This window comes from Thunnus maccoyii, chromosome 16 (genome assembly GCF_910596095.1).
Source record: "Thunnus maccoyii chromosome 16, fThuMac1.1, whole genome shotgun sequence".
NCBI lineage: Eukaryota > Metazoa > Chordata > Actinopteri > Scombriformes > Scombridae > Thunnus > Thunnus maccoyii.
Genome location: NC_056548.1, coordinates 10,593,312 through 10,618,135, shown reverse-complemented (window position 1 = coordinate 10,618,135; position 24,824 = coordinate 10,593,312). Strand labels below are relative to the sequence as shown.

Genomic DNA, 24,824 nt, shown 5'->3' with positions numbered 1-24,824 from the left:
GTTGTAGTTCAGAGATATTGATGAGGCTACAGATCTACTCTGTTCAACTATTTGTGCAAAATCATGACTCTATCTAGATGTGTATTCAGTTTTCTCTCACTAATCTTACTCATATTCTGATGCATTGCCATTATGTTTCAATATAACCATTTTTTAATCATTCAAACATGTAACCAATAAAATAAAACTGAATATTATAGTAAATCACTATCTTTGTGTGTATTTTGTGATATATTATTCATGAGAAATGCATATTCATGCCAGTATTATACCTAATCTTTCCAACATGCTTCACTTCAACATCTAGTCAGGTTTCTATTCATTATTTTATAGTATGTGTAACAATATAATATGAAATATAAAGTATAACATATTTATCATTTCTGAATCAAAAACTTTTTTTAGATGAAACTGTTACAGTAGATTGTTTTTTGCTGCTGAATGTAAAACTATTGGTGGAAATATTGTTGAATTTTGTTGCTGTCAGAGGATATATTCTTACAACAACTCTGTTCTTGAAATGATGTGAAATAATGATGAAGATTTAACTTAAAAACTGCAGGTTGGAAAATGTCTTTCAGTTTGTTTCAGTTTTATTTGGGTTCATTGTGGTTGTGCTTGATGACTCTTGTGTGTCAGAGTCACAGTGTTGTGTTCACTCGACCAGTTATCCTCATCACAGTCTCTTCATCAACCCTCTGCAGCTGCAGCAGGCCGTTTTCACTTCAGTCAAACTGAAGGAGGTTTTTGTACGGCTATAAATCACTGTGTGAACGCTCCACCATGGGCACCAAGACAGTAGTAATCTCCAACATCTTCAGCCTGAACACCACTGATGGTCAGGGTGTAACCTGAACCAGATCTACTGCCACTGAATCGAGATGGAGTTCCTGACTGTAGAGTTGAAGCGCTGTATATAAGAAGTTTGGGAGCTTGTCCAGGTTTCTGAAGGTACCAACTGAGATCACTACCGATGTTTGAACTCCCTGTGGCGCTGATGGTCACCGTCCCTCCAAGACTAACAGACTTGAATTTGTCAGTCTGAGTCAGAAAATTGTTGGCAGAAGACTCTGAAATGAGAAATGAAAAATCTTAAAGAGTAAATATTATAGCCAATAGCCAATGGAGAAGCAGTTCAGGTTGTGATGGGAGAGAAAAATAGAAAAGACATTTAAGCAAAAGTAAAAGGGAGAACACAGACTGGATTTGCACCAAACATTTTCAGAATCTCTCACCCTGACTCAGAAAACCCAACATGACCAGCAGAGTTATTGGCGACATCATCCTGATGCAGTTTTCAGTGTGAGTGCATGAAAGCAGTTCAGACTCTCTGTGACACAAGAACTTAAACTCTGAGGAGCAGTGATGCATGAAAGTCATGCAAAATACATTTAAGAAGGCAAACACACACCTGTTGTTGTGAAACAGAAAGAGCAGAGGTGAGGAGGAGTGAGAGATCAACCTCTACAGAGGATCATTCTAATTCAAAGTTCATCCAGAAAACATTGACTTTATCCTCTTTATTATGTTGTTTAGGTTGTATGGCGCCACCTGCTGGCAGATTGGATGAACACTTAACTCAGCATGATCTGACCCAACATTTGATTGATTTTGATTTCTCTGTTTTCACAATCATTTTTATTATTGTTGTTGTTAGCACAAAGGCAGGAATTTAAACCCATTTTATCTCACTTTAGGGCCTGCTCAGTGTTTTAGGTGACCAATTCTTTCCCTTCACACTTAACAGGTGTCTACTCTAATTAAAGTATGTTATATTGTATATTTGGTATTTGATTTATCTGAAGTTGAGTAATAAGTTGCTAGCTGTTTCCCTCTATTTCCAGTTGTTATGCTAAGCTAAGCTAACTGGCTACTGGCTCTTGCTTTGTCTTTAACTGACAGATATGAGAGTTTGTATCAGTCAACAAGACAGTGAATCAGCAAATATCTGAGAATGTCCAGTGAATAATGTTTTTAAGTGACAAACAACATGTTGATGTGTGTCTAAGTTTCTAGATTGTGGAAAATGTTCCGTTTTTTTTTTTTTTTTTCACAACTTCTGATATCACTGTATGTGGAAAATGAACATCATGATGGTTAGTTTCAATGTCAGTTTCACACTTTTTGACATGGAATAAAAGGAAGATATTTAAAAATATAAAATGTGCCAATATATCCTTGTGTATATGTTGTTTGTGATTGGTACAGTTTGTGCTTGGTGAGGTTACTGTCAGCTCTGTGTTCAGTGGTCTGTGTCAGAGTCTCTTCCTCTTCAGCAGCTGCCGTCGGTTCCTGCTGTAACAGCTCAGTGTCTCTGCAGTCTGACTGAGGGAGGTTTTTGTACGACTACAAATCACTGTGTGAACACCGGCCCACTATGGACACTCTTACAGTAGTAAACTGCTGCATCAAGGTGAAGTCAGCGCTGCTTCCACTGCCACTAAACCGAGCTGGTGTTCCTGATTCACGTGTGCTTGCATATTTTATTACGAGTTTTGGAGTCTGTCCAGATTTCTGTTGATACCAGAACATAGCTTCATCTCCATCACTATATCTAAGAACAGCCTGGCTGGTTTTACAGGTCAGAGTGACAGTGGATCCTGGAGTAGATGTCACTACTGGAGGTTGAGTCACAGTCACCTGACCGCTGCATCCTGCAGACAGAAACAAATCTTTCATTTATCAGCAGAAATAAATGACAGAAAAGGAAACACATCATGTTTGAAATGTTACTGAGTGAATGAACCTGTAAAACAGCAGCAGGCCAGCGTCCAGATGAGGATGGTGATGAGAGTCATGGTGGTTGTGCTTTCTGCTGTGTTGACTGACAGATCTGAGTCCTGCAGTGTTGAACTCACAGGACTATAAACCTTCTCAGTTCACTGGAGGATCAGCTGACGATGCAAAGCCTCCTCTCTATGGAAATGATTTCTCTGCTCTCAACAGACTGAAGGCAACGTGGGACACAAAATCAGGAGAAATATTGTTTGGATTTACACCATCTATGATCTTAATGGAATAAAATAACTTCTTTTGGAAACAAATTTGAGGATTTACAACATTTGTTTCAATGGGAGTGGTTGGTATCTATTTATTCAATTTGTTTTACAAACAAGGTTTCACAAATACACTATATACTCATTCTATAATTTATGATTAATTATATTTATGATTATTTAGAAATATTTATTTAACATTGTCTCAAATATGTAACATGTTTACAATCTCAATTTGTTACAGGGCAAATCAACCTGTTTTGTTGTCACTTGTACAAAATTTCATAAAAATGATGTAAAATATTTTGATTCATGAGGAAATTTAAAACTAAATCAATGAAAACATTTTATACATTTGATAAAATGTTAATTATCCAGTTTTAGCAGAAAATAAAGTGACTTTTCAGTGGATAGATGCTTGTTCACAGTGCAGGAGGTTTTTGTACGGCCACTTAATGAGTTTGTATCACTGTGGTGGACTTTTGGTGGAGGAACCAAACTCATCGTTGACTGTAAGTACCAGAGATTTATTACTTTTTACAATATATAGAATTTATACCTTTTATCAAATATTTCATGACACTGTGATTAAGTTCAGTGTTTGCATGATTTTCTGTTTTTTGTTATTAATCAAACAAGGCTGATCTCACAATCTGAGAAGAAACTTTGCAGAGATCAAAATTCATTCAGTATTTAAGATAATACATTTTTGGATAAAAAAGATAAACATACATTTTCTAATATATTATTTTTACGATGACTTTTAACTTTTATTTAACTTTTAAATATTATCTGCATTCAAATGTTTGACAACAATATTTGGGGGAAAAAAGCAAAGATTTATCTACGAAACATCAGTAGTTTTATTTTTTTAAATTCACTTATTTTGATCATCCAAACTGTTTTTAAAATCAATTGTTGTTTACCGCTAATATGATTTTATCAGTTAATGCAGCTCAGCTTTGTGTTCACGGTTCATTTATTTCACATGTAGTGAAAAGGAAGTGAAAGAGACAGATGACAAAGTTTAACTGTATTCACATGAGTGTTTCACTTCTGTCACTTTAAACACAAGAAAATGAATTATTCACTGTCTCACATTATGAAACAGATATGAAGATGTCATCAATAATTATTATCAATGAACCTTTTTCACTGCATTGAACTCATGTGTCTGATGGTCTGATTCTTAGTGTATGAGTGCAACAGCAGCACAAGCTCTAAAGTTTTCCGTCTTTGTCTTTTCTCCCCCCTCTCCTCCCCCCTCTCTCTCCTCCAGTGGGTGTGGTGCGGCCCACCCTGACCGTCCTCCCCCCCTCCAGAGAGCAGCTGCAGCAGGGCAGTGCCACACTGGTGTGTCTGTCCAGTGGGGGCTTCCCCTCAGCCTGGAGGCTGGACTGGAAGGTGGGGGGCAGCAGCAGCTCCTCAGGGGTGTCACACGGCACGGAGGTCCTGGGGAGGGACGGCCACTACAGCCGGAGCAGCACCCTGAGCCTCTCTGCAGACCAGTGGAGGAAGGTGGGCTCAGTGAGCTGTGAGGCCAGTCTGAGTGGACAGACCCCCGTCACTCAAACCCTGGACCCTGACCGCTGCTCAGAGTAGAGCTTCAGCAACACTTCCTGTCAGGAAATGATGCTTCTTTTTCTTTGCTAGAGATCTTGATGAAGCTACAGATCTTCTCTGTTCAGCTGTTTCTGCAAGTTTCACATCTCTCTACTCAGTGTTTTAATGTGCATGTTGCTTTCTAATACTGATCTTCCTTATATTCTGCTTTATGTTCATTACTTTTCAAATGAAACTTGATATTCTGAGTTTCACTCCAAGAGAAATTATTCATACATTCAAAATGTGGAATGAACATTGAACCATTATTCAATAAAACTGTTGATTATAATGAGTCATTGTGTTTGTATTTCTTTTAAAATCAATTCATTATGAAAAATAGCTTCTTGGTCATCCAAATATCATCATTCCTGATGTTATAATACTGTATATCTAATAGTACAAGAGATGGTTCTCTACGACATTCCTATGGGCCGTAGGAATGTCGTAGAGAGATCGAACCAAAACTGAATTATTCGTCTCATCAAGACCTACAATTCATATGCTGACACCCTTGACCTAAATCCAACAGGAAGTCCGCAGTTCACCCATGAAAGTATGACTTTGTGCCAATTTTGGACCTTGAATAAACGCTATCTTCTCCTAGGGCGTTAATGGCATCGGCTTCAAACTTAAATACATGACTTATCACACTGTGCTGAACAAGAGTTATTAAAAACTTTGTAATAACTCGAACGGTTTAGATCTAGTAAGCCCTGAAAGTTGGAGTGCGACATCACACCTTACAATGTAAACCAATGGGGAGGCAATCTCTGGGCATGGACTTTGTGCCAAACTGGGTCGTCTGACGTCTAAACTATAAATCCGACCACTTTCAAACCTGTATCAATGGATTTGCGATGAAAATTCCTACAAAAAAATGTGATTTTTAATGCAAGATTTGGCCAAAGTCATGGGATTTATGAGGATATTTCACAAGAAGAGTACTCTGAAATGCTTCTCTCCAGCTGAGAGGGAGAGAGAGAGAGAATGGAAGGGGGGGGGGGGGGGGGGGGCAGAAGCCCTTGGACTGCGCCACACTCCAGTTACTTGTGATGTGTTTCTACACATCCGACAGCAGTGTTCAATCCTTGCTTTTTTTCAAGGAGTACATGTGCTCCTAAATGAAAAAAAATAGGAGCACACATATAACTTTAGGAGCACACTGAAAAATGTTCAAGTAACAGTTTCTTAAAGAAAACTATTCATTACATACATATTTACAATTTATCACATACATATTTAAACTCTTTGTGTGTGTGTGTGTGTGTGTGTATGTAAATCACAATTTATGTTGTTTTTAGGGGTGCTCAATTATGGAAAAAATCATAATCACAATTATTTTTGTTCAATATTGGATCACAATTATTTAACATGATTACTTTTTGACTGTCATTTTTGCCAACTGCCGATGTTGATATATGCACATATTTTTTCCACTTCGCTGAGGAGACTATTACACATGCAATCATATATTGTACTAATGATCAAGAAAGACTATAGCCTATATGAGGGAAGAACTTAAATGCTGAGCTACTGAACTGCAGTCTTCCTAAGTTCTTCCTTCATATATTGTCTTTCTTGATCATAGTATAATCTATGCTTGCATGCATAATAGCCTCCTCAGCCAGCTGGTAAAAATATGTGCATATATCGGCATCGGCAATCGGCCACAATGAGTTGGAAATATCAGCATATCGAATATCGGCAAAAATCCAATGTTATGCATCCCTAGTTAAAAGTCTTTACATTCCTAAAAATAGACTTGATGAAAATTAGAAAATTAATTTGTTTTACACACAAACTCATCAAGGGTTTTCAGTTTACTAATTGAAATTCAAGTGAATGGGCACAAAACTTGCATGATTTTTATGACACAGGTGTGAGCAAGGCAGCCATGTCTCACGCTGCAGAAAATTCTCATCCTCACACAATTGAGATTTGATGCTTCGCCATGACGGAGGAAGTTGCTATAACTTTATTGTAAATGCTCCAATCTGCACCAAACTTTACATGGTTGATAAGACTCCCGGCCTGAACACGTGTACATGACAATATTCCATCAGTGATGCAAACTGGCTGAATAGTGCCATCTACGAAATTTCAGTAAAGCAGCCCCAACAGTGGGCAAAACAGTGGACAAAGGAAGTGATGTTTATCTCCTTCTTGCACTGTCTGAAAACAGCCCGGGTCTGAAGACATCTACATGCCCGTCACAGAAGCCCTTCGATTGCGCCACGGCCCGACGTGCGCAAGGGCGCGAAGGCCCGTTCAACGCTGCTTGCAGTTCAATTTGTTTTTTGGGGGATTAAACAGGCAACATATAACATGTTAATTAATGAGCTTTAGAGGTACTGGTGGGCCGATTTTGTTGCCTTCAGACAGAGCCAGGCTAGCTGTTTCCCTCTGTTTCCAGTTGTTATGCTAAGCCAAGCTAACTGGCTACTGGCTCTTGCTTTGTCTTTAACTGACAGATATGAGAGTTTGTATCAGTCAACAAGACAGTGAATCAGCAAATATCTGAGTGACAAACAACATGTTGATGTGTGTCTAAGTTTCTAGATTGTGGAAAATGTTCCGTTTTTTTTTTTCCACAACTTCTGATATCACTGTATGTGGAAAATGAACATCATGATGGTTAGTTTCAATGTCAGTTTCACACTTTTTGACATGGAATAAAAGGAAGATATTTAAAAATATAAAATATGCCAATATATTCATGTGTACATGTTGTTTGTGATTGGTACAGTTTGTGCTTGGTGAGGTTACTGTCAGCTCTGTGTTCAGTGGTCTGTGTCAGAGTCTCTTCCTCTTCAGCAGCTGCAGTTGGTTCCTGCTGTAACAGCTCAGTGTCTCTGCAGTCTGACTGAGGGAGGTTTTTGTACGACTACAAATCACTGTGTGAACACATCAGCACTGTTTATATAGTGTACACTCTGACAGTAGTAAACTGCTGCATCTTCAGTCTGAACTCCACTGATGGTCAAAGAGAAGTCAGAGCTGCTTCCACTGCCACTAAACCGAGCTGGTGTTCCTGATTCAAGTGTGCTTGCATATTTTATTAGGAGTTTTGGAGCCTGTCCAGATTTGTGTTGATACCAGAATATACATAAACCAATACCATTACAGATGTAAACAGGATGATTAATTTTACAGGTCAGAGTGACAGTGGATCCTGGAGTAGATGTCACTACTGGAGGTTGAGTCACAGTCACCTGACCGCTGCATCCTGCAGACAGAAACAAATCTTTCATTTATCAGCAGAAATTAATGACAGAAAAGGAAACACATCATGTTTGAAATGTTGCTGAGTGAATGAACCTGTAAAACAGCAGCAGGCCAGCGTCCAGATGAGGATGGTGATGAGAGTCATGGTGGTTGTGCTTTCTGCTGTGTTGACTGACAGATCTGAGTCCTGCAGTGTTGAACTCACAGGACTATAAACCCTCTCAGTTCACTGGAGGATCAGCTGACGATGCAAAGCCTCCTCTCTATGGAAATGATTTCTCTGCTCTCAACAGACTGAAGGCAACGTGGGACACAAAATCAGGAGAAATACTGTTTGGATTTACACCATCTATGATCTTAATAGAATAAAATAACTTCTTTTGTTAACAAATTTGAGGATTTACAACATTTGTTTCAATGGGAGTGGTTGGTATCTACTTATTTAATTTGTTTTACATACAAGGTTTCACAAATACACTATATACTCATTCTGTAATTTATGATTAATTATATTTATGATTATTTAGAAATGTTGTGAAAATGTGAAGAAACTGCAGGTTGGAAAATGTCTTTCAGTTTGTTTCAGTCTTATTTGGGTTCATTGTGGTTGTGCTTGATGACTCTTGTGTGTCAGAGTCACAGTGTTGTGTTCACTCGACCAGTTATCCTCATCACAGTCTCTTCATCAACCCTCTGCAGCTGCAGCAGGCCGTTTTCACTTCAGTCAAACTGAAGGAGGTTTTTGTACGACTCTAAATCACTGTGTGAACGCGTCATCACTGTGGTAGCCCAGACAGTAGTAATCTCCAACATCTTCAGCCTGAACACCACTGATGGTCAGAGTGTAACCTGAACCAGATCTACTGCCACTGAATCGAGATGGAGTTCCTGACTGTAGAGTTGAGGCTTTGTATATAAGAAGTTTGGTAGCTTGTCCAGGTTTCTGAAGGTACCAACTGAGATCAGCACCAATGTTTGAACTTCCTGTGGCGCTGATGGTCACCGTCCCTCCAAGACTAAAAGACTTGGATTTGTCAGTCTGAGTCAGAAAATTGTTGGCAGAAGACTCTGAAATGAGAAATGAAAAATCTTAAAGAGTAAATATTATAGCCAATAGCCAATGGAGAAGCAGTTCAGGTTGTGATGGGAGAGAAAAATAGAAAAGACATTTAAGCAAAAGTAAAAGGGAGAACACAGACTGGATTTGCACCAAACATTTTCAGAATCTCTCACCCTGACTCAGAAAACCCAACATGACCAGCAGAGTTATTGGCGACATCATCCTGATGCAGTTTTCAGTGTGAGTGCATGAAAACAGTTCAGACTCTCTGTGACACAAGAACTTAAACTCTGAGGAGCAGTGATGCATGAAAGTCATGCAAAATACATTTAAGAAGGCAAACACACACCTGTTGTTGTGAAACAGAAAGAGCAGAGGTGAGGAGGAGTGAGAGATCAACCTCTACAGAAGATCATTCTAATTCAAAGTTCATCCAGAAAACATTGACTTTATCCTCTTTATTATGTTGTTTAGGTTTTATGGCCCCACCTGCTGGAATATCTGATAAACATTTATCTCAGTAACTCAGTTTTTCCACAAACCTTTTTATTATTTTTGTTGTTAGCACAAAGGCAGGAATTTAAACCCATTTTATCTCACTTTAGAGCCTGCTCAGCGTTTTAGGTGACCAACTCTTTCCCTTCACACTTAACAGGTGTCTACTCTAATTAAAGTATGTTATATTGTATATTTGGTATTTGATTTATCTGAAAAGTTGAGTAATAAGTTGCTAGCTGTTTCCCTCTGTTTCCAGTTGTTATGCTAAGCTAAGCTAACTGGCTACTGGCTCTTGCTTTGTCTTTAACTGACAGATATGAGAGTTTGTATCAGTCAACAAGACAGTGAATCAGCAAATATCTGAGAATGTCCAGTGAATAATATTTTCAAGTGACAAACAACATGTTGATGTGTGTCTAAGTTTCTAGATTGTGGAAAATGTTCAGTTTTTGTTTTTTTCTCCACAACTTCTGATATCACTGTATGTGGAAAATGAACATCATGTTGGTTAGTTTCAATGTCAGTTTCACACTTTTTGACATGGAATAAAAGGAAGATATTTAAAAATATAAATATGCCAATATATTCATGTGTACATGTTGTTTGTGATTGGTACAGTTTGTGCTTGGTGAGGTTACTGTCAGCTCTGTGTTCAGTGGTCTGTGTCAGAGTCTCTTCCTCTTCAGCAGCTGCAGTCGGTTCCTGCTGTAACAGCTCAGTGTCTCTGCAGTCTGACTGAGGGAGGTTTTTGTACGACTACAAATCACTGTGTGAACACATCAGCATTGTTTATATCGTGGTAACTCTGACAGTAGTAAACTGCTGCATCTTCGGCCTGAACTCCACTGATGGTCAAAGAAAAGTCAGAGCTGCTTCCACTGCCACTAAACCGAGCTGGTGTTCCTGATTCAAGTGTGCTTGCAAATTTTATTAGCAGTTTTGGAGTCTGTCCAGATTTCTGTTGATACCAGTACATAGCATCATCTCCATCACTATATCTATAAACAGCCTGGCTGGTTTTACAGGTCAGAGTGACAGTGGATCCTGGAGTAAATGTCACTACTGGAGGTTGAGTCACAGTCACCTGACCGCTGCATCCTGCAGACAGAAACAAATCTTTCATTTATCAGCAGAAATTAATGACAGAAAAGGCAACACATCATGTTTGAAATGTTGCTGAGTGAATGAACCTGTAAAACAGCAGCAGGCCAGCGTCCAGATGAGGATGGTGATGAGAGTCATGGTGGTTGTGCTTTCTGCTGTGTTGACTGACAGATCTGAGTCCTGCAGTGTTGAACTCACAGGACTATAAACCTTCTCAGTTCACTGGAGGATTAGCTGACGATGCAAAGCCTCCTCTCTATGGAAATGATTTCTCTGCTCTCAACAGACTGAAGGCAACGTGGGACACAAAATCAGGAGAAATACTGTTTGGATTTACACCATCTATGATCTTAATGGAATAAAATAACTTCTTTTGGAAATAAATTTGAGGATTTACAACATTTGTTTCAATGGGAGTGGTTGGTATCTATTTATTTAATTTGTTTTACATACAAGGTTTCACAAATACACTATATACTCATTCTGTAATTTATGATTAATTATATTATTATTATATTATTATATTATATTATATTATATTATTATTATATTATTATTTAGAAATGTTTTGTTTATTTAACATTGTCTCAAATATGTAACATGTTTACAATCTGAATTTGTTACAGGGCAAATCAACCTGTTTTGTGTCACTTGTACAAAATTTCATAAAGATGACATAAAATATTTTGATTCATGAAGAAATTTAAAACCAAATCAATGAAAACATTTTATACATTTGATAAAATGTTAATTATCCAGTTTTAGCAGAAAATAAAGTGACTTTTCAGTGGATAGATGCTTGTTCACAGTGCAGGAGGTTTTTGTACGGCCACTTAATGAGTTTGTATCACTGTGGTACACTTTTGGTGGAGGAACCAAACTCATCATTAACTGTAAGTACCAGAGATTTCTCATTTCTACAACATAATATATTATATCAAGTTTTGCACCAGAACGTGATAAAACTAGTATTTATTTTGGGTAATTTATATATTATGGGTATTTTTCACTTTGCATTAAGCTCAGCTGAAGTTTGGAGAAAACTTTGTGCAGATATTATTAATTGTTTATTATTGTAGATGGTGTTATGATGACATATTTGCAAAAAAAAAAAAAATTCTCATATATTTTATTTTTAATCAATTGTTTGCTTCACAAAATGTCGTTGTAAAATTTCTCTGACAAACATTTGAACAACCAAACAATAAATTTAACTTCATTCATTATTTTTTAACATTCAAACAATTTTTAGATTTAAAATATGATGTTGGTTTCTGTAAAACAAATAAATGAGTTTATATTTAGATCCAGTTTTGCTGTAGTTTGTGTTCACAGTTGGTTAGTTTGATGTTGAGAAAAGGAAGTGAAACAGACAGATGACAAAGTCTTTAACTGTAATCACACATTAGTGTTTCACCTCTTAACTTTTATATAAACTCATCAAGAAAATCATTAAACATTATAAAGCAGATATGAAGATTTCATTTATCGTTCATTCATTTTAAAAAATCGTTACATTTACACCTGCCTCATGTTGTATATTTTCTAATTCAGTGATTTATGATGATTTGCCACAATAGATTCATTGCTTTAAATGTCAAAAGTACAAACACCATTTAGCTTTTTTAACAAAACCCTCATTTCTTCCCATTTCTCACTGCCTCTCCTCTGTCTGATCACAGTGTCACACACACAGTTAATCCACAGCATTGTTAACCTCTGTCATGTATCATAACTCAGCTGTCTGTCCTACAGTAGAAGTTAATCTGCTCCTTGTGTGTCTCTGCTCTCCCCTCCAGCTGGCCCCACGGTCAGGCCCTCAGTCTCTCTGCTTCCCCCCTCCTCTCAGCAGCTCTCTGGGGGCACGGCCACGCTGGCCTGCCTGCTGACCGGCTACTCTCCTCAGGGAGCCGTGGTGAGCTGGGAGGTGGACGGTAGAGAGGTGACAGAGGGGGTCCTGAGCAGCTCAGAGGAGGAGAAGAGCGGACGCTACAGCAGCAGCAGCATCCTGAGCCTGAGCCAGGAGCGCTGGATGGAAGGAGAGCTGTACTCCTGCAAAGTCCTCCATCATGACCACAGCCAGACCAAGTCCCTCCACAGGAGCCAGTGTAAGGGCTAGAGGGGCTGGCTGAAGCCCAGGACAGGAGCTGTGTCTGGGGGGAGCAGGAGGAACACACCTGCTCATCTGATCAATATGAGTTTTAATGTCTGTAGAGTAAACTGAAGCTTTGTGTGACAAAGAACAACAACAACTTAGAGAGTAATGTGTGTAGCTCAGCAGCTAGATGTGAGTGTGCTTAATAACTGTCCTGTTGATGATTGATGTTTTTGCTAATAAAGCTTGCACTGATGAAAGAAAACATTATAAATATTTTGTTCTTTTATCTTATGAAGAGTGATAAGAAATGAAAAGGTTTTACAACTTTAACTGATTCTCCTCTCTGTGGAAATTGAAAAGTTTCGGACTTAAGTAACAAAATTAATTAACATTTTAACTGATAATGGAAGTAGAATAATGTAGTAACAATAATGGGTTTTTTTTAAATACAAATTTATATCATGATTAAAAAACTTGGAAAATATATTTTGGAATTAGATTTTCAGTGTTGAAAAAATCATGACTGAAATATGTGATCAGGCAACATTTGTCAGAGCTCTTCTACTGAGAGTAAATGTGAAAAAAAAAACATGATTTGGTGTCGATAGATGTTTCTCTATTACAAAAAATACAAGAAAAGAATTGAATCCATGTAGCTGAGTGAAGATGTATTCCTCCCTCTTTCTTCTCCAGTAGGTGTGTTGTAGTTCAGAGATATTGATGAGGCTACAGATCTACTCTGTTCAACTATTTGTGCAAAATCATGACTATCTTGATGTGTAGTCAGTTTTCTATCATTAATCTTACTCATATTCTGATGCATTGCCATTATGTTTCAATATAACCATTTTTTAATCATTCAAACATGTAACCAATAAAATAAAACTGATTATTATAGTAAATCACTATCTTTGTGTGTATTTTGTGATATATTATTCATGAGAAATGCATATTCATGCCAGTATTATACCTCATCTTTCCAACATGCTTCACTTCAACATCAAGTCAGGTTTCTATTCATTATTTTATAGTATGTGTAACAATATGATATGAAATATAAAGTATAACATATTTATCATTTCTGAATCAAAAACTTTTTTAGATGAAACTGTTACAGTAGATTGTTTTTTGCTGCTGAATGTAAAACTATTGGTGGAAATATTGTTGAATTTTGTTGCTGTCAGAGGATATATTCTTACAACAACTCTGTTCTTGAAATGATGTGAAATAATGATGAAGATTTAACTTAAAAACTGCATGTTGGAAAATGTCTTTCAGTTTGTTTCAGTCTTATTTGGGTTCATTGTGGTTCTGCTTGATGACTCTTGTGTGTCAGAGTCACAGTGTTGTGTTCACTCCACCAGTTATCCTCATCACAGTCTCTTCATCAACCCTCTGCAGCTGCAGCAGGCCATTTTCACTTCAGTCAAACTGAAGGAGGTTTTTGTACGACTCTAAATCACTGTGTGAACGTTAAATCAGTATGTAAACTCAGACAGTAGTAATCTCCAACATCTTCAGCCTGAACACCACTGATGGTCAGAGTGTAGCCAGAACCAGAAGTACTGCCACTGAATCGAGATGGAGTTCCTGATTTTAGAGTTGATTCATCGTATATTAGAAGTTTGGTAGCTTGTCCAGGTTTCTGAAGGTACCAACTGAGATCAGCACCAATATCTGAACTCCCTGTGGCGCTGATGGTCACCGTCCCTCCAAGACTAACAGACTTGAATTTGTCAGTCTGAGTCAGAAATTTGCTGGCAGAAGACTCTGAAATGAGAAATAAAAAATCTTAAAGAGTAAATATTATAGCCAATAGCCAATGGAGAAGCAGTTCAGGTTGTGATCGGAGAGAAAAATAGAAAAGACATTTAAGCAAAAGTAAAAGGGAGAACACAGACTGGATTTGCACCAAACATTTTCAGAATCTCTCACCCTGACTCAGAAAACCCAACATGACCAGCAGAGTTATTGGCGACATCATCCTGATGCAGTTTTCAGTGTGAGTGCATGAAAACAGTTCAGACTCTCTGTGACACAAGAACTTAAACTCTGAGGAGCAGTGATGCATGAAAGTCATGCAAAATACATTTAAGAAGGCAAACACACACCTGTTGTTGTGAAACAGAAAGAGCAGAGGTGAGGAGGAGTGAGAGATCAACCTCTACAGAGGATCATTCTAATTCAAAGTTCATCCAGAAAACATTGACTTTATCGTCTTTATTATGTTGTTTAGGTTGTATGGCGCCACCTGCTGGCAGATTGGATGAACACTTAACTCAGTAACTCAGTTTTCCCACAAACGTTTTTATTATTATTGTTGTTAGCACAAAGGCAGGAATTTAAACCCATTTTATCTCACTTTAGGGCCTGCTCAGCGTTTTAGGTGACCAACTCTTTCCCTTCACTCTTAACAGGTGTCTACTCTAATTAAAGTATGTTATATTGTATATTTGGTATTTGATTTATCTGAAAAGTTGAGTAATAAGTTGAAGTTGATTGTTTGGTGTGCAGGATCTTAGACAGCCACTAAATGTCCTGTTTGGGCTGCTGTTTGTGTTAATAAAATGATACTGTTAGCATAAATAATGTTTTAACAACCCTGTTAATAGGAGGATGAGTTTCAATGAGATAAGAGAAGAACATTATTAGAAAATGTTGGACTACATCCTGTGAGACAAGATGTGAGTAAACAACATGTTGTTGATTGATGTTTACGGAAAAAATCCCAAAGGAATAGTTTGACATCTTGGGAAATACAGTTATTTGATTTCTTGCCGAGAGGTAGATGAGAAGATCGATACCACTTTTTTATTTGTACATAAATATGGAGCTATGGCTCCTGGTTAGCTTAGCATTACAAATGTAAATAGGGAGAAACAGCCAGTTTGTCTGTAGGTAACAAAATCTGCCTATAAAACCTCTAAAGCTCACTAATTAATATCTGGCTTGTTGTTAACAAAAGCCAAAGTTTCTGCTGGTTGTCTGGCAACATCACATAAACCCTGTTAAACCACAACTTGTCTTGTTTTTTCAATTTGTTTTTTGGGGGATTAAACAGGCAACATATGACATGTTAATTAATGAGCTTTAGAGGTACTGGTGGGCAGATTTTGTTGCCTTCAGACAGAGCCAGGCTAGCTGTTTCCCTCTGTTTCCAGTTGTTATGCTAAGCTAAGCTAACTGGCTACTGGCTCTTGCTTTGTCTTTAACTGACAGAAATGAGAGTTTGTATCAGTCAACAAGACAGTGAATCAGCAAATATCTGAGAATGTCCAGTGAATAATGTTTTCAAGTGACAAACAACATGTTGATGTGTGTCTAAGTTTCTAGATTGTGGAAAATGTTCCGTTTTTTTTTTTTTTTCACAACTTCTGATATCACTGTATGTGGAAAATGAACATCATGATGGTTAGTTTCAATGTCAGTTTCACACTTTTTGACATGGAATAAAAGGAAGATATTTAAAAATATAAAACATGCCAATATATTCATGTGTACATGTTGTTTGTGATTGGTACAGTTTGTGCATGGTGAGGTTACTGTCAGCTCTGTGTTCAGTGGTCTGTGTCAGAGTCTCTTCCTCTTCAGCAGCTGCAGTCGGTTCCTGCTGTAACAGCTCAGTGTCTCTGCAGTCTGACTGAGGGAGGTTTTTGTACGACTACAAATCACTGTGTGAACACCCGAGCACTGCTTATATCGTGTCTACTCTTACAGTAGTAAACTGCTGCATCTTCAGTCTGAACTCCACTGATGGTCAAAGAAAAGTCAGAGCTGCTTCCACTGCCACTAAACCGAGCTGGTGTTCCTGAATAACGTTTGCTTGCATATCTTATTAGGAGTTTTGGAGTCTGTCCAGATTTCTGTTGATACCAGAACATAGCATCATCTCCATCAGTATATCTATAAACAGCCTGGCTGGTTTTACAGGTCAGAGTGACAGTGGATCCTGGAGTAAATGTCACTACTGGAGGTTGAGTCACAGTCACCTGACCGCTGCATCCTGCAGAAAGAAACAAATCTTTCATTTATCAGCAGAAATTAATGACAGAAAAGGAAACACATCATGTTTGAAATGTTGCTGAGTGAATGAACCTGTAAAACAGCAGCAGGCCAGCGTCCAGATGAGGATGGTGATGAGAGTCATGGTGGTTGTGCTTTCTGCTGTGTTGATTGACAGATCTGAGTCCTGCAGTGTTGAACTCACAGGACTATAAACCCTCTCAGTTCACTGGAGGATCAGCTGACGATGCAAAGCCTCCTCTCTATGGAAATGATTTCTCTGCTCTCAACAGACTGAAGGCAACATGGGACACAAAATCAGGAGAAATACTGTTTGGATTTACACCATCTATGATCTTAATGGAATAAAATAACTTCTTTTGGAAATAAATTTGAGGATTTACAACATTTGTTTCAATGGGAGTGGTTGGTATCTACTTATTTAATTTGTTTTACAAACAAGGTTTCACAAATACACTATATACTCATTCTGTAATTTATGATTAATTATATTTATGATTATTTAGAAATGTTGTGTTTATTTAACATTGTCTCAAATATGTAACATGTTTACAATCTGAATTTGTTACAGGGCAAATCAACCTGTTTTGTTGTCACTTGTACAAAATTTCATAAAAATGATGTAAAATATTTTGATTCATGAGGAAATTTAAAACCAAATCAATGAAAACCTTTTATACATTTGATAAAATGTTAATTATCCAGTTTTAGCAGAAAATAAAGTGACTTTTCAGTGGATAGATGCTTGTTCACAGTGCAGGAGGTTTTTGTACGGCCACTTAATGAGTTTGTATCACTGTGGTTGACTTTTGGTGGAGGAACCAAACTCATCGTTGACTGTAAGTACCAGAAATTTATTACTTTTCACAATATATAGAATTTATACCATTTATCAAATATTTCATGACACTGTGATTAAGTTCAGTGTTTGCATGATTTCCTGTTTTTTGTTATTAATCAAACAAGGCTGATCTCACAATCTGAGAAGAAACTTTGCAGAGATCAAAATTCATTCAGTATTTAAGATAATACATTTTTGGATAAAAAAAAGATAAAAATACATTTTCTAATATACTATTTTTACGATGACTTTTAACTTTTATTTAACTTTTAAATATTATCTGCATTCAAATGTTTGACAACAATATTTGGGGGGAAAAAAGCAAAGATTTATCTACGAAACATCAGTAGTTTTTTTTTTTTTTTTTTTTAAATTTACTTATTTTGATCATCCAAACTGTTTTTAAAATCTATTGTTGTTTACCGCTAATATGATTTTATCAGTTAATGCAGCTCAGCTTTGTGTTCACGGTTCATTTATTTCACATTAGTAGTGAAAAGGAAGTGAAAGAGACAGATGACAAAGTTTTAACTGTATTCACATGAGTGTTTCACTTCTGTCAGTTTAAACACAAGAAAATGAATTATTCACTGTCTCACATTATGAAACAGATATGAAGATGTCATCAATAATTATTATCAATGAACCTTTTTCACTGCATTGAACTCATGTGTCTGATGGTCTGATTCTTAGTGTATGAGTGCAACAGCAGCACAAGCTCTAAAGTTTTCCGTCTTTGTCTTTTCTCCCCCCTCTCCTCCCCCTCTCTCTCCTCCAGTGGGTGTGGTGCGGCCCACCCTGACCGTCCTCCCCCCCCTCCAGAGAGCAGCTGCAGCAGGGCAGTGCCACACTGGTGTGTCTGTCCAGCGGGGGCTTCCCCTCAGCCTGGAGGCTGGACTGGAAGGTGGGGGGCAGCAGCAGCTCCTCAGGGGTGTCACACGGCGCGGAGGTCCTGGGGAGGGACGGCCACTACAGCCGGAGCAGCACCCTGAGCCTCTCTGCAGACCAGTGGAGGAAGGTGGGCTCAGTGAGCTGTGAGGCCAGTCTGAGTGGACAGACCCCTGTCACTCAAACCCTGGACCCTGACCGCTGCTCAGAGTAGAGCTTCAGCAACACTTCCTGTCTGGAAATGATGCTTCTTTTTCTTTGCTAGAGATCTTGATGAAGCTACAGATCTTCTCTGTTCAGCTGTTTCTGCAAGTTTCACATCTCTCTACTCAGTGTTTTAATGTGCATGTTGCTTTCTAATACTGATCTTCCTTATATTCTGCTTTATGTTCATTACTTTTCAAATGAAACTTGATATTCTGAGTTTTACTCCAAGAGAAATTATTCATACATTCAAAATGTGGAATGAACATTGAACCATTATTCAATAAAACTGTTGATTATAATAAGTCAGTGTGTTTGTATTTCTTTTAAAATCAATTCGTTATGAAAAATAGCTTCTTGATCATCCAAATATCATCATTCCTGATGTTATAATACTGTATATCTAATAGTACAAGAGATGGTTGCTTTTTTATTAACTAGTGACATTAATTTTGAGTATGAAATCATTTGGAATTTTAAAATGTGGAATAATAAATTGGAAAGCTTTATTTCCTTTTGGGCTGTAGTTGTATTATTTTGTTCTGCATTAGTGGAAAATCTGTCAAATATTTGTTTCTATTGGTGGCTATACTCTAACAAGAGCTAAATGTTTCCAGCTTACTCATCAAGATATTGAATAAACTGACAAGAACTGAAGTTTTAACTGTAAATGTAAGAGGGTCTTTCAGTTTGTTTCAGTCTAATTTGGGTTCATTGTGGTTCTGCTTGATGACTCTTGTGTGTCAAAGTCACAGTGTTGTGTACACTCGACCAGTTATCCTCATCACAGTCTCGTCATCAACCCTCTGCAGCTGCAGCAGGCCGTTTTCACTTCAGTCAAACTGAAGGAGGTTTTTGTACGGCTCTAAATCACTGTGTTAACACTCCACCACCATGGTCACCAAAACAGTAGTAATCTCCAACATCTACAGCCTGAACACCACTGATGGTCAGAGTGTAGCGAGAACCAGATTTACTGCCACTGAATCGAGATGGAGTTCCTGAGTTTAGAGTTGATGCTCTGTATATAAGAAGTTTGGTAGCTTGTCCAGGTTTCTGAAGGTACCAACTGAGATCACCACCAATGTTTGAACTCCCTGCAGCGCTGATGGTCACCGTCCCTCCAAGACTAACAGACTTGGATTTGTCAGTCTGAGTCAGAAAATTGTTGGCAGAAGACTCTGAAATGAGAGAATTAAATATGAATCTCGAGTAAGAATTTTACCATCCCTTGGAACTCGAATTTATATTATAATAGAAGAGAAAAATAGAAAAGACATTTAAGCAAAAGTTTAATGAGATAAGAGAAGAACATTATTAGAAAATGTTGGACTACATCCTGTGCGACAAGATGTGAGTAAACAACATGTTGTTGATTGATGTTTACAGAAAAAATCCCAAAGGAATAGTTTGACATCTTGGGAAATACAGTTATTTGATTTCTTGCCGAGAGGTAGATGAGAAGATCGACACCACTTTTTTATTTGTACATAAATATGGAGCTATGGCTCCTGGTTAGCTTAGCATTACAAATGTAAATAGGGAGAAACAGCTAGCTTGTCTGTTGGTAACAAAATCTGCCTATAAAACCTCTAAAGCTCACTAATTAATATCTGGCTTGTTTAATATTAACAAAAGCCAAAGTTTCTGCTGGTTGTCTGGCAACATCACATAAACCCCTGTTAAACAACAACTTGTCTTGTTTTTTCAATTTGTTTTTTGGGGGATTAAACAGGCAACATATAACATGTTAATTAATGAGCTTTAGAGGTACTGGTGGGCAGATTTTGTTGCCTTCAGACAGAGCCAGGCTAGCTGTTTCCCTCTGTTTCCAGCTGTTATGCTAAGCTAAGCTAACTGGCTACTGGCTCTTGCTTTGTCTTTAACTGACAGATATTCAATTCAATTTATTCAATTCAATTTTTATTTATATAGCGCCATATCACAACAGAAGTCATCTCAAGGCACTTTTCACATAGAGCAGGTCAAGACCGTACTCTTTAATATACAGAGACCCAACAATTCCCCCATGAGCAAGCACTTGGCGACAGCGGTAAGGAAAAACTCCCCTTTAACGGGTAGAAACCTCAAGCAGACCCCGGCTCTTGGTGGGCGGCCATCTGCTTTGACCGGTTGGGTTGAGAGAGAGAAAGAGAGAGGGAAAGGGGGAGGGGGGACAGAAGAAAAAAAATCACAACAACAACAACAACAAGCACGAGCAGCAACAGCCAGGGAAGGATGCCATCAGGACTGTAAAGGACCGCGAAGGTTCGGCCCGGGACTCAGCTTTTCCTGTGAGATGAGAAAGCACAAAAAACTCCATACAGATGGAGAGGAGGAGAGAGGAGCTCAGTGCATCATGGGAAGTCCCCCAGCAGTCTAGGCCTATAGCAGCATAACTAAGGGCTGATCCAAGGCGAGCCTGGTCGGCCCTAACTATAAGCTTTATCAAAAAGGAAAGTTTTAAGCCTACTCTTAAACATAGAGAGGGTGTCTGCACCCCGGACTGAATCCGGTAGATGGTTCCATAGAAGAGGAGCCTGATAGCTGAAGGCTCTGCCTCCCATTCTACTTTTAGAGACTGTAGGGACCACCAGTAAGCCTGCATACTGGGAGCCCAGTGTTCTAGTGTATATGAGAGTTTGTATCAGTCAGCAAGAAAATGAATCAGCAAATATCTGAGAATGTCCAGTGAATAATGTTTTTAAGTGACAAACAACATGTTTATGTGTGTCTAAGTTTCTAGATTGTGGAAAATGTTCCGTTTTATTTTTTTCACAACTTCTGATATCACTGTATGTGGAAAATGAACATCATGATGGTTAGTTTCAATGTCAGTTTCACACTTTTTGACATGGAATAAAAGGAAGATATTTAAAAATATAAAATATGCCAATATATCCACGTGTACATGTTGTTTGTGATTGGTACAGTTTGTGCTTGGTGAGGTTACTGTCAGCTCTGTGTTCAGTGGTCTGTGTCAGAGTCTCTTCCTCTTCAGCAGCTGCAGTCGGTTCCTGCTGTAACAGCTCAGTGTCTCTGCAGTCTGACTGAGGGAGGTTTTTGTACGACTACAAATCACTGTGTGAACACCGGCCCACTATGGACACTCATACAGTAATAAACTGCTGCATCTTCTGCCTGAACTCCGCTGATGGTCAAAGAAAAGTCAGAGCTGCTTCCACTGCCACTAAACCGAGCTGGTGTTCCTGAATGACGCCTGCTCACATGGTTTATTAGGAGCTTTGGACTTTGTCCAGATTTTTGTTGATACCAGAATAAACATAAATCAATACCACCACAGATGTAAACAGGCTGATTAATTTTACAGGTCAGAGTGACAGTGGATCCTGGAGTAAATGTCACTACTGGAGGTTGAGTCACAGTCACCCGACCGCTGCATCCTGCAGACAGAAACAAATCTTTCATTTATCAGCAGAAATTAATGACAGAAAAGGAAACACATCATGTTTGAAATGTTGCTGAGTGAATGAACCTGTAAAACAGCAGCAGGCCAGCGTCCAGATGAGGATGGTGATGAGAGTCATGGTGGTTGTGCTTTCTGCTGTGTTGACTGACAGATCTGAGTCCTGCAGTGTTGAACTCACAGGACTATAAACCTTCTCAGTTCACTGGAGGATCAGCTGACGATGCAAAGCCTCCTCTCTATGGAAATGATTTCTCTGCTCTCAACAGACTGAAGGCAACGTGGGACACAAAATCAGGAGAAATACTGTTTGGATTTACACCATCTATGATCTTAATGGAATAAAATAACTTCTTTTGGAAACAAATTTGAGGATTTACAACATTTGTTTCAATGGGAGTGGTTGGTATCTATTTATTTAATTTGTTTTACATACAAGGTTTCACAAATACACTCTATACTCATTCTGTAATTTATGATTAATTATATTATTATTATATTATTATATTATATTATATTATATTATATTATATTATATTATATTATTATTATATTATTATTTAGAAATGTTGTGTTTATTTAACATTGTCTCAAAAATGTAACATGTTTACAATCTGATTTTGTTACAGGGCAAATCAACCTGTTTTGTTGTCACTTGTACAAAATTTCCAAAAAATGATGTAAAATATTTTGATTCATGAGGAAATTTAAAACCAAATCAATGAAAACATTTTATACATTTGATAAAATGTTAATTATCCAGTTTTAGCAGAAAATAAAGTGACTTTTCAGTGGATAGATGCTTGTTCGCAGTGCAGGAGGTTTTTGTACGGCCACTTAATGAGTTTGTATCACTGTGGTACACTTTTGGTGGAGGAACCAAACTCATCATTAACTGTAAGTACCAGAGATTTCTCATTTCTACAACATAAGATATTATATCGAGTTTTGCACCAGAATGTGATAAAATTAGTATTTATTTGGGGTAATTTATATATTATGGATATTTTTCACTTTGCATTAAGCTCAGCTGAAGTTTGGAGAAAACTTTGTGCAGATATTATTAATTGTTTATTATTGTAGATGGTGTTATGATGACATATTTGCAAAACAAAAAAATCTAATTTTCATATATTTTACTTTTAGTCAATTGTTTGTTTCACAAAATGTCGTTGTAAAATTTCTCTGATTAACATTTTAACAACCAAACAATAAATTTAACTTCATTCATTATTTTTTAACATTCAAACAATTTTTAGATTTAAAATATGATGTTGGTTTCTGTAAAACAAATAAATGAGTTTATATTTAGATCCAGTTTTGCTGTAGTTTGTGTTCACAGTTGGTTAGTTTGATGTTGAGAAAAGGAAGTGAAACAGACAGATGACAAAGTCTTTAACTGTAATCACACATTAGTGTTTCACCTCTTAACTTTTATATAAACTCATCAATAAAATCATTAAACATTATAAAGCAGATATGAAGATTTCATTTATCGTTCATTCATTTTAAAAAATTGTTACATTTACACCTGCCTCATGTTGTCTATTTTCTGATTCTTAGTGATTTATGATGATTTGCTACAATAGATTCATTGCTTTAAATGTCAGAATTACAAGTACAAACACCATTTAGCTTTATTAACAAAACCCTCATTTCCTCCCATTTCTCACTGCCTCTCCTCTGTCTGATCACAGTGTCACACACACAGTTAATCCACAGCATTGTTAACCTCTGTCATGTATCATAACTCAGCTGTCTGTCCTACAGTAGAAGTTAATCTGCTCCTTGTGTGTCTCTGCTCTCCCCTCCAGCTGGCCCCACGGTCAGGCCCTCAGTCTCTCTGCTTCCCCCCTCCTCTCAGCAGCTCTCTGGGGGCTCGGCCACGCTGGCCTGCCTGCTGACCGGCTACTCTCCTCAGGGAGCCGTGGTGAGCTGGGAGGTGGACGGTAGAGAGGTGACAGAGGGGGTCCTGAGCAGCTCAGAGGAGGAGAAGAGCGGACGCTACAGCAGCAGCAGCATCCTGAGCCTGAGCCAGGAGCGCTGGATGGAAGGAGAGCTGTACTCCTGCAAGGTCCTCCATCAGGACCACAGCCAGACCCAGTCCCTCCACAGGAGCCAGTGTAAGGGCTAGAGGGGCTGGCTGAAGCCCAGGACAGGAGCTGTGTCTGGGGGGAGCAGGAGGAACACACCTGCTCATCTGATCAATATGAGTTTTAATGTCTGTAGAGTAAACTGAAGCTTTGTGTGACAGAGAACAACAACAACTTAGAGAGTAATGTGTGTAGCTCAGCAGCTAGATGTGAGTGTGCTTAATAACTGTCCTGTTGATGATTGATGTTTTTGCTAATAAAGCTTGCACTGATGAAAGAAAACATTATAAATATTTTGTTCTTTTATCTTATGAAGAGTGGTAAGAAATGAAAAGGTTTTACAACTTTAACTGATTCTCCTCTCTGTGGAAATTGAAAAGCTTCGGACTTAAGTGAAAAAATTAATTAACAACATTTTAACTGGTAATGGAAGTAGAATAATGTAGTATCAATAATGTTTTTTTTAAAATACAAATTTATATCATGATTTAAAAATTTGGAAAATATATTTTGGAATTAGATTTTCAGTATTGAAAAAATCATGACTGAAATATGTGATCAGGCAACATTTGTCAGAGCTCTTCTGATGAGAGTAAATGTGAAAAAAACCCAACATGATTTGGTGTCGATAGATGTTTCTCTATTACAAAAAATACAAGAAAAGAACTGAATCCATGTAGCTGAGTGAAGATGTATTCCTCCCTCTTTCTTCTCCAGTAGGTGTGTTGTAGTTCAGAGATATTGATGAGGCTACAGATCTAC

At 37.9% G+C, this 24,824-nt stretch overlaps 2 protein-coding genes, 1 pseudogene and 6 gene segments (V, D, J or C); 4 read left to right on the top strand and 5 right to left on the bottom strand.

The window, feature by feature from the left end:
- Positions 1 to 747: 747 nt before the first annotated feature.
- Positions 748 to 1,346, bottom strand: LOC121881428. The segment is given in 2 exon segments: positions 748 to 1,070; positions 1,236 to 1,346. Coding segments are annotated over 2 exon segments (357 nt in total).
- Positions 1,347 to 2,377: 1,031 nt separating this feature from the next.
- On the top strand, positions 2,378 to 4,893 carry LOC121881075 (immunoglobulin lambda-like polypeptide 5). Its single transcript, XM_042388719.1, has 4 exons — positions 2,378 to 2,468; positions 2,832 to 2,958; positions 3,393 to 3,508; positions 4,276 to 4,893. Exons 1-4 carry the CDS (start codon positions 2,378 to 2,380, stop codon positions 4,596 to 4,598), a joined length of 657 nt encoding a protein of 218 aa, XP_042244653.1. The 3' UTR covers positions 4,599 to 4,893.
- Positions 4,894 to 8,583: 3,690 nt separating this feature from the next.
- On the bottom strand, positions 8,584 to 9,170 carry LOC121881074. The segment is given in 2 exon segments: positions 8,584 to 8,894; positions 9,060 to 9,170. Coding segments are annotated over 2 exon segments (360 nt in total).
- Positions 9,171 to 9,971: 801 nt separating this feature from the next.
- LOC121881433 lies at positions 9,972 to 10,710 on the bottom strand. The segment is given in 2 exon segments: positions 9,972 to 10,482; positions 10,575 to 10,710. Coding segments are annotated over 2 exon segments (387 nt in total).
- LOC121881073 lies at positions 10,625 to 12,857 on the top strand. The segment is given in 3 exon segments: positions 10,625 to 10,647; positions 11,266 to 11,381; positions 12,288 to 12,857. Coding segments are annotated over 3 exon segments (459 nt in total).
- A 1,188-nt stretch (positions 12,858 to 14,045) lies between these two features.
- On the bottom strand, positions 14,046 to 14,721 carry LOC121881072. The segment is given in 2 exon segments: positions 14,046 to 14,356; positions 14,522 to 14,721. Coding segments are annotated over 2 exon segments (456 nt in total).
- Positions 14,722 to 16,127: 1,406 nt separating this feature from the next.
- On the bottom strand, positions 16,128 to 16,767 carry LOC121881434. The segment is given in 2 exon segments: positions 16,128 to 16,589; positions 16,682 to 16,767. Coding segments are annotated over 2 exon segments (387 nt in total).
- A 459-nt stretch (positions 16,768 to 17,226) lies between these two features.
- On the top strand, positions 17,227 to 18,786 carry LOC121881071 (annotated as a pseudogene).
- A 650-nt stretch (positions 18,787 to 19,436) lies between these two features.
- On the top strand, positions 19,437 to 24,353 carry LOC121881070 (immunoglobulin lambda-like polypeptide 1). The gene is made up of 4 exons (XM_042388718.1): positions 19,437 to 19,491; positions 22,124 to 22,250; positions 22,751 to 22,866; positions 23,784 to 24,353. Exons 1-4 carry the CDS (start codon positions 19,437 to 19,439, stop codon positions 24,101 to 24,103), a joined length of 618 nt encoding a protein of 205 aa, XP_042244652.1. The 3' UTR covers positions 24,104 to 24,353.
- Positions 24,354 to 24,824: the final 471 nt, after the last annotated feature.

Bases quoted from the DNA above. Each gene is read 5' to 3' on its own strand.
- LOC121881070 (XM_042388718.1), top strand. From the start codon at position 19,437: ATGGTCACCAAAACAGTAGTAATCTCCAACATCTACAGCCTGAACACC. The intron at 19,492-22,123 runs GTCAGAGTGTAG...GTTGACTGACAG, and splicing joins CAGCCTGAACACCACTGATG to ATCTGAGTCCTGCAGTGTTG. The intron at 22,251-22,750 runs GTGGGACACAAA...CAGAAAATAAAG, and splicing joins CTCAACAGACTGAAGGCAAC to TGACTTTTCAGTGGATAGAT.
- LOC121881075 (XM_042388719.1), top strand. From the start codon at position 2,378: ATGGACACTCTTACAGTAGTAAACTGCTGCATCAAGGTGAAGTCAGCG. The intron at 2,959-3,392 runs GTGGGACACAAA...CAGAAAATAAAG, and splicing joins CTCAACAGACTGAAGGCAAC to TGACTTTTCAGTGGATAGAT. The intron at 3,509-4,275 runs GTAAGTACCAGA...TCTCTCCTCCAG, and splicing joins AACCAAACTCATCGTTGACT to TGGGTGTGGTGCGGCCCACC.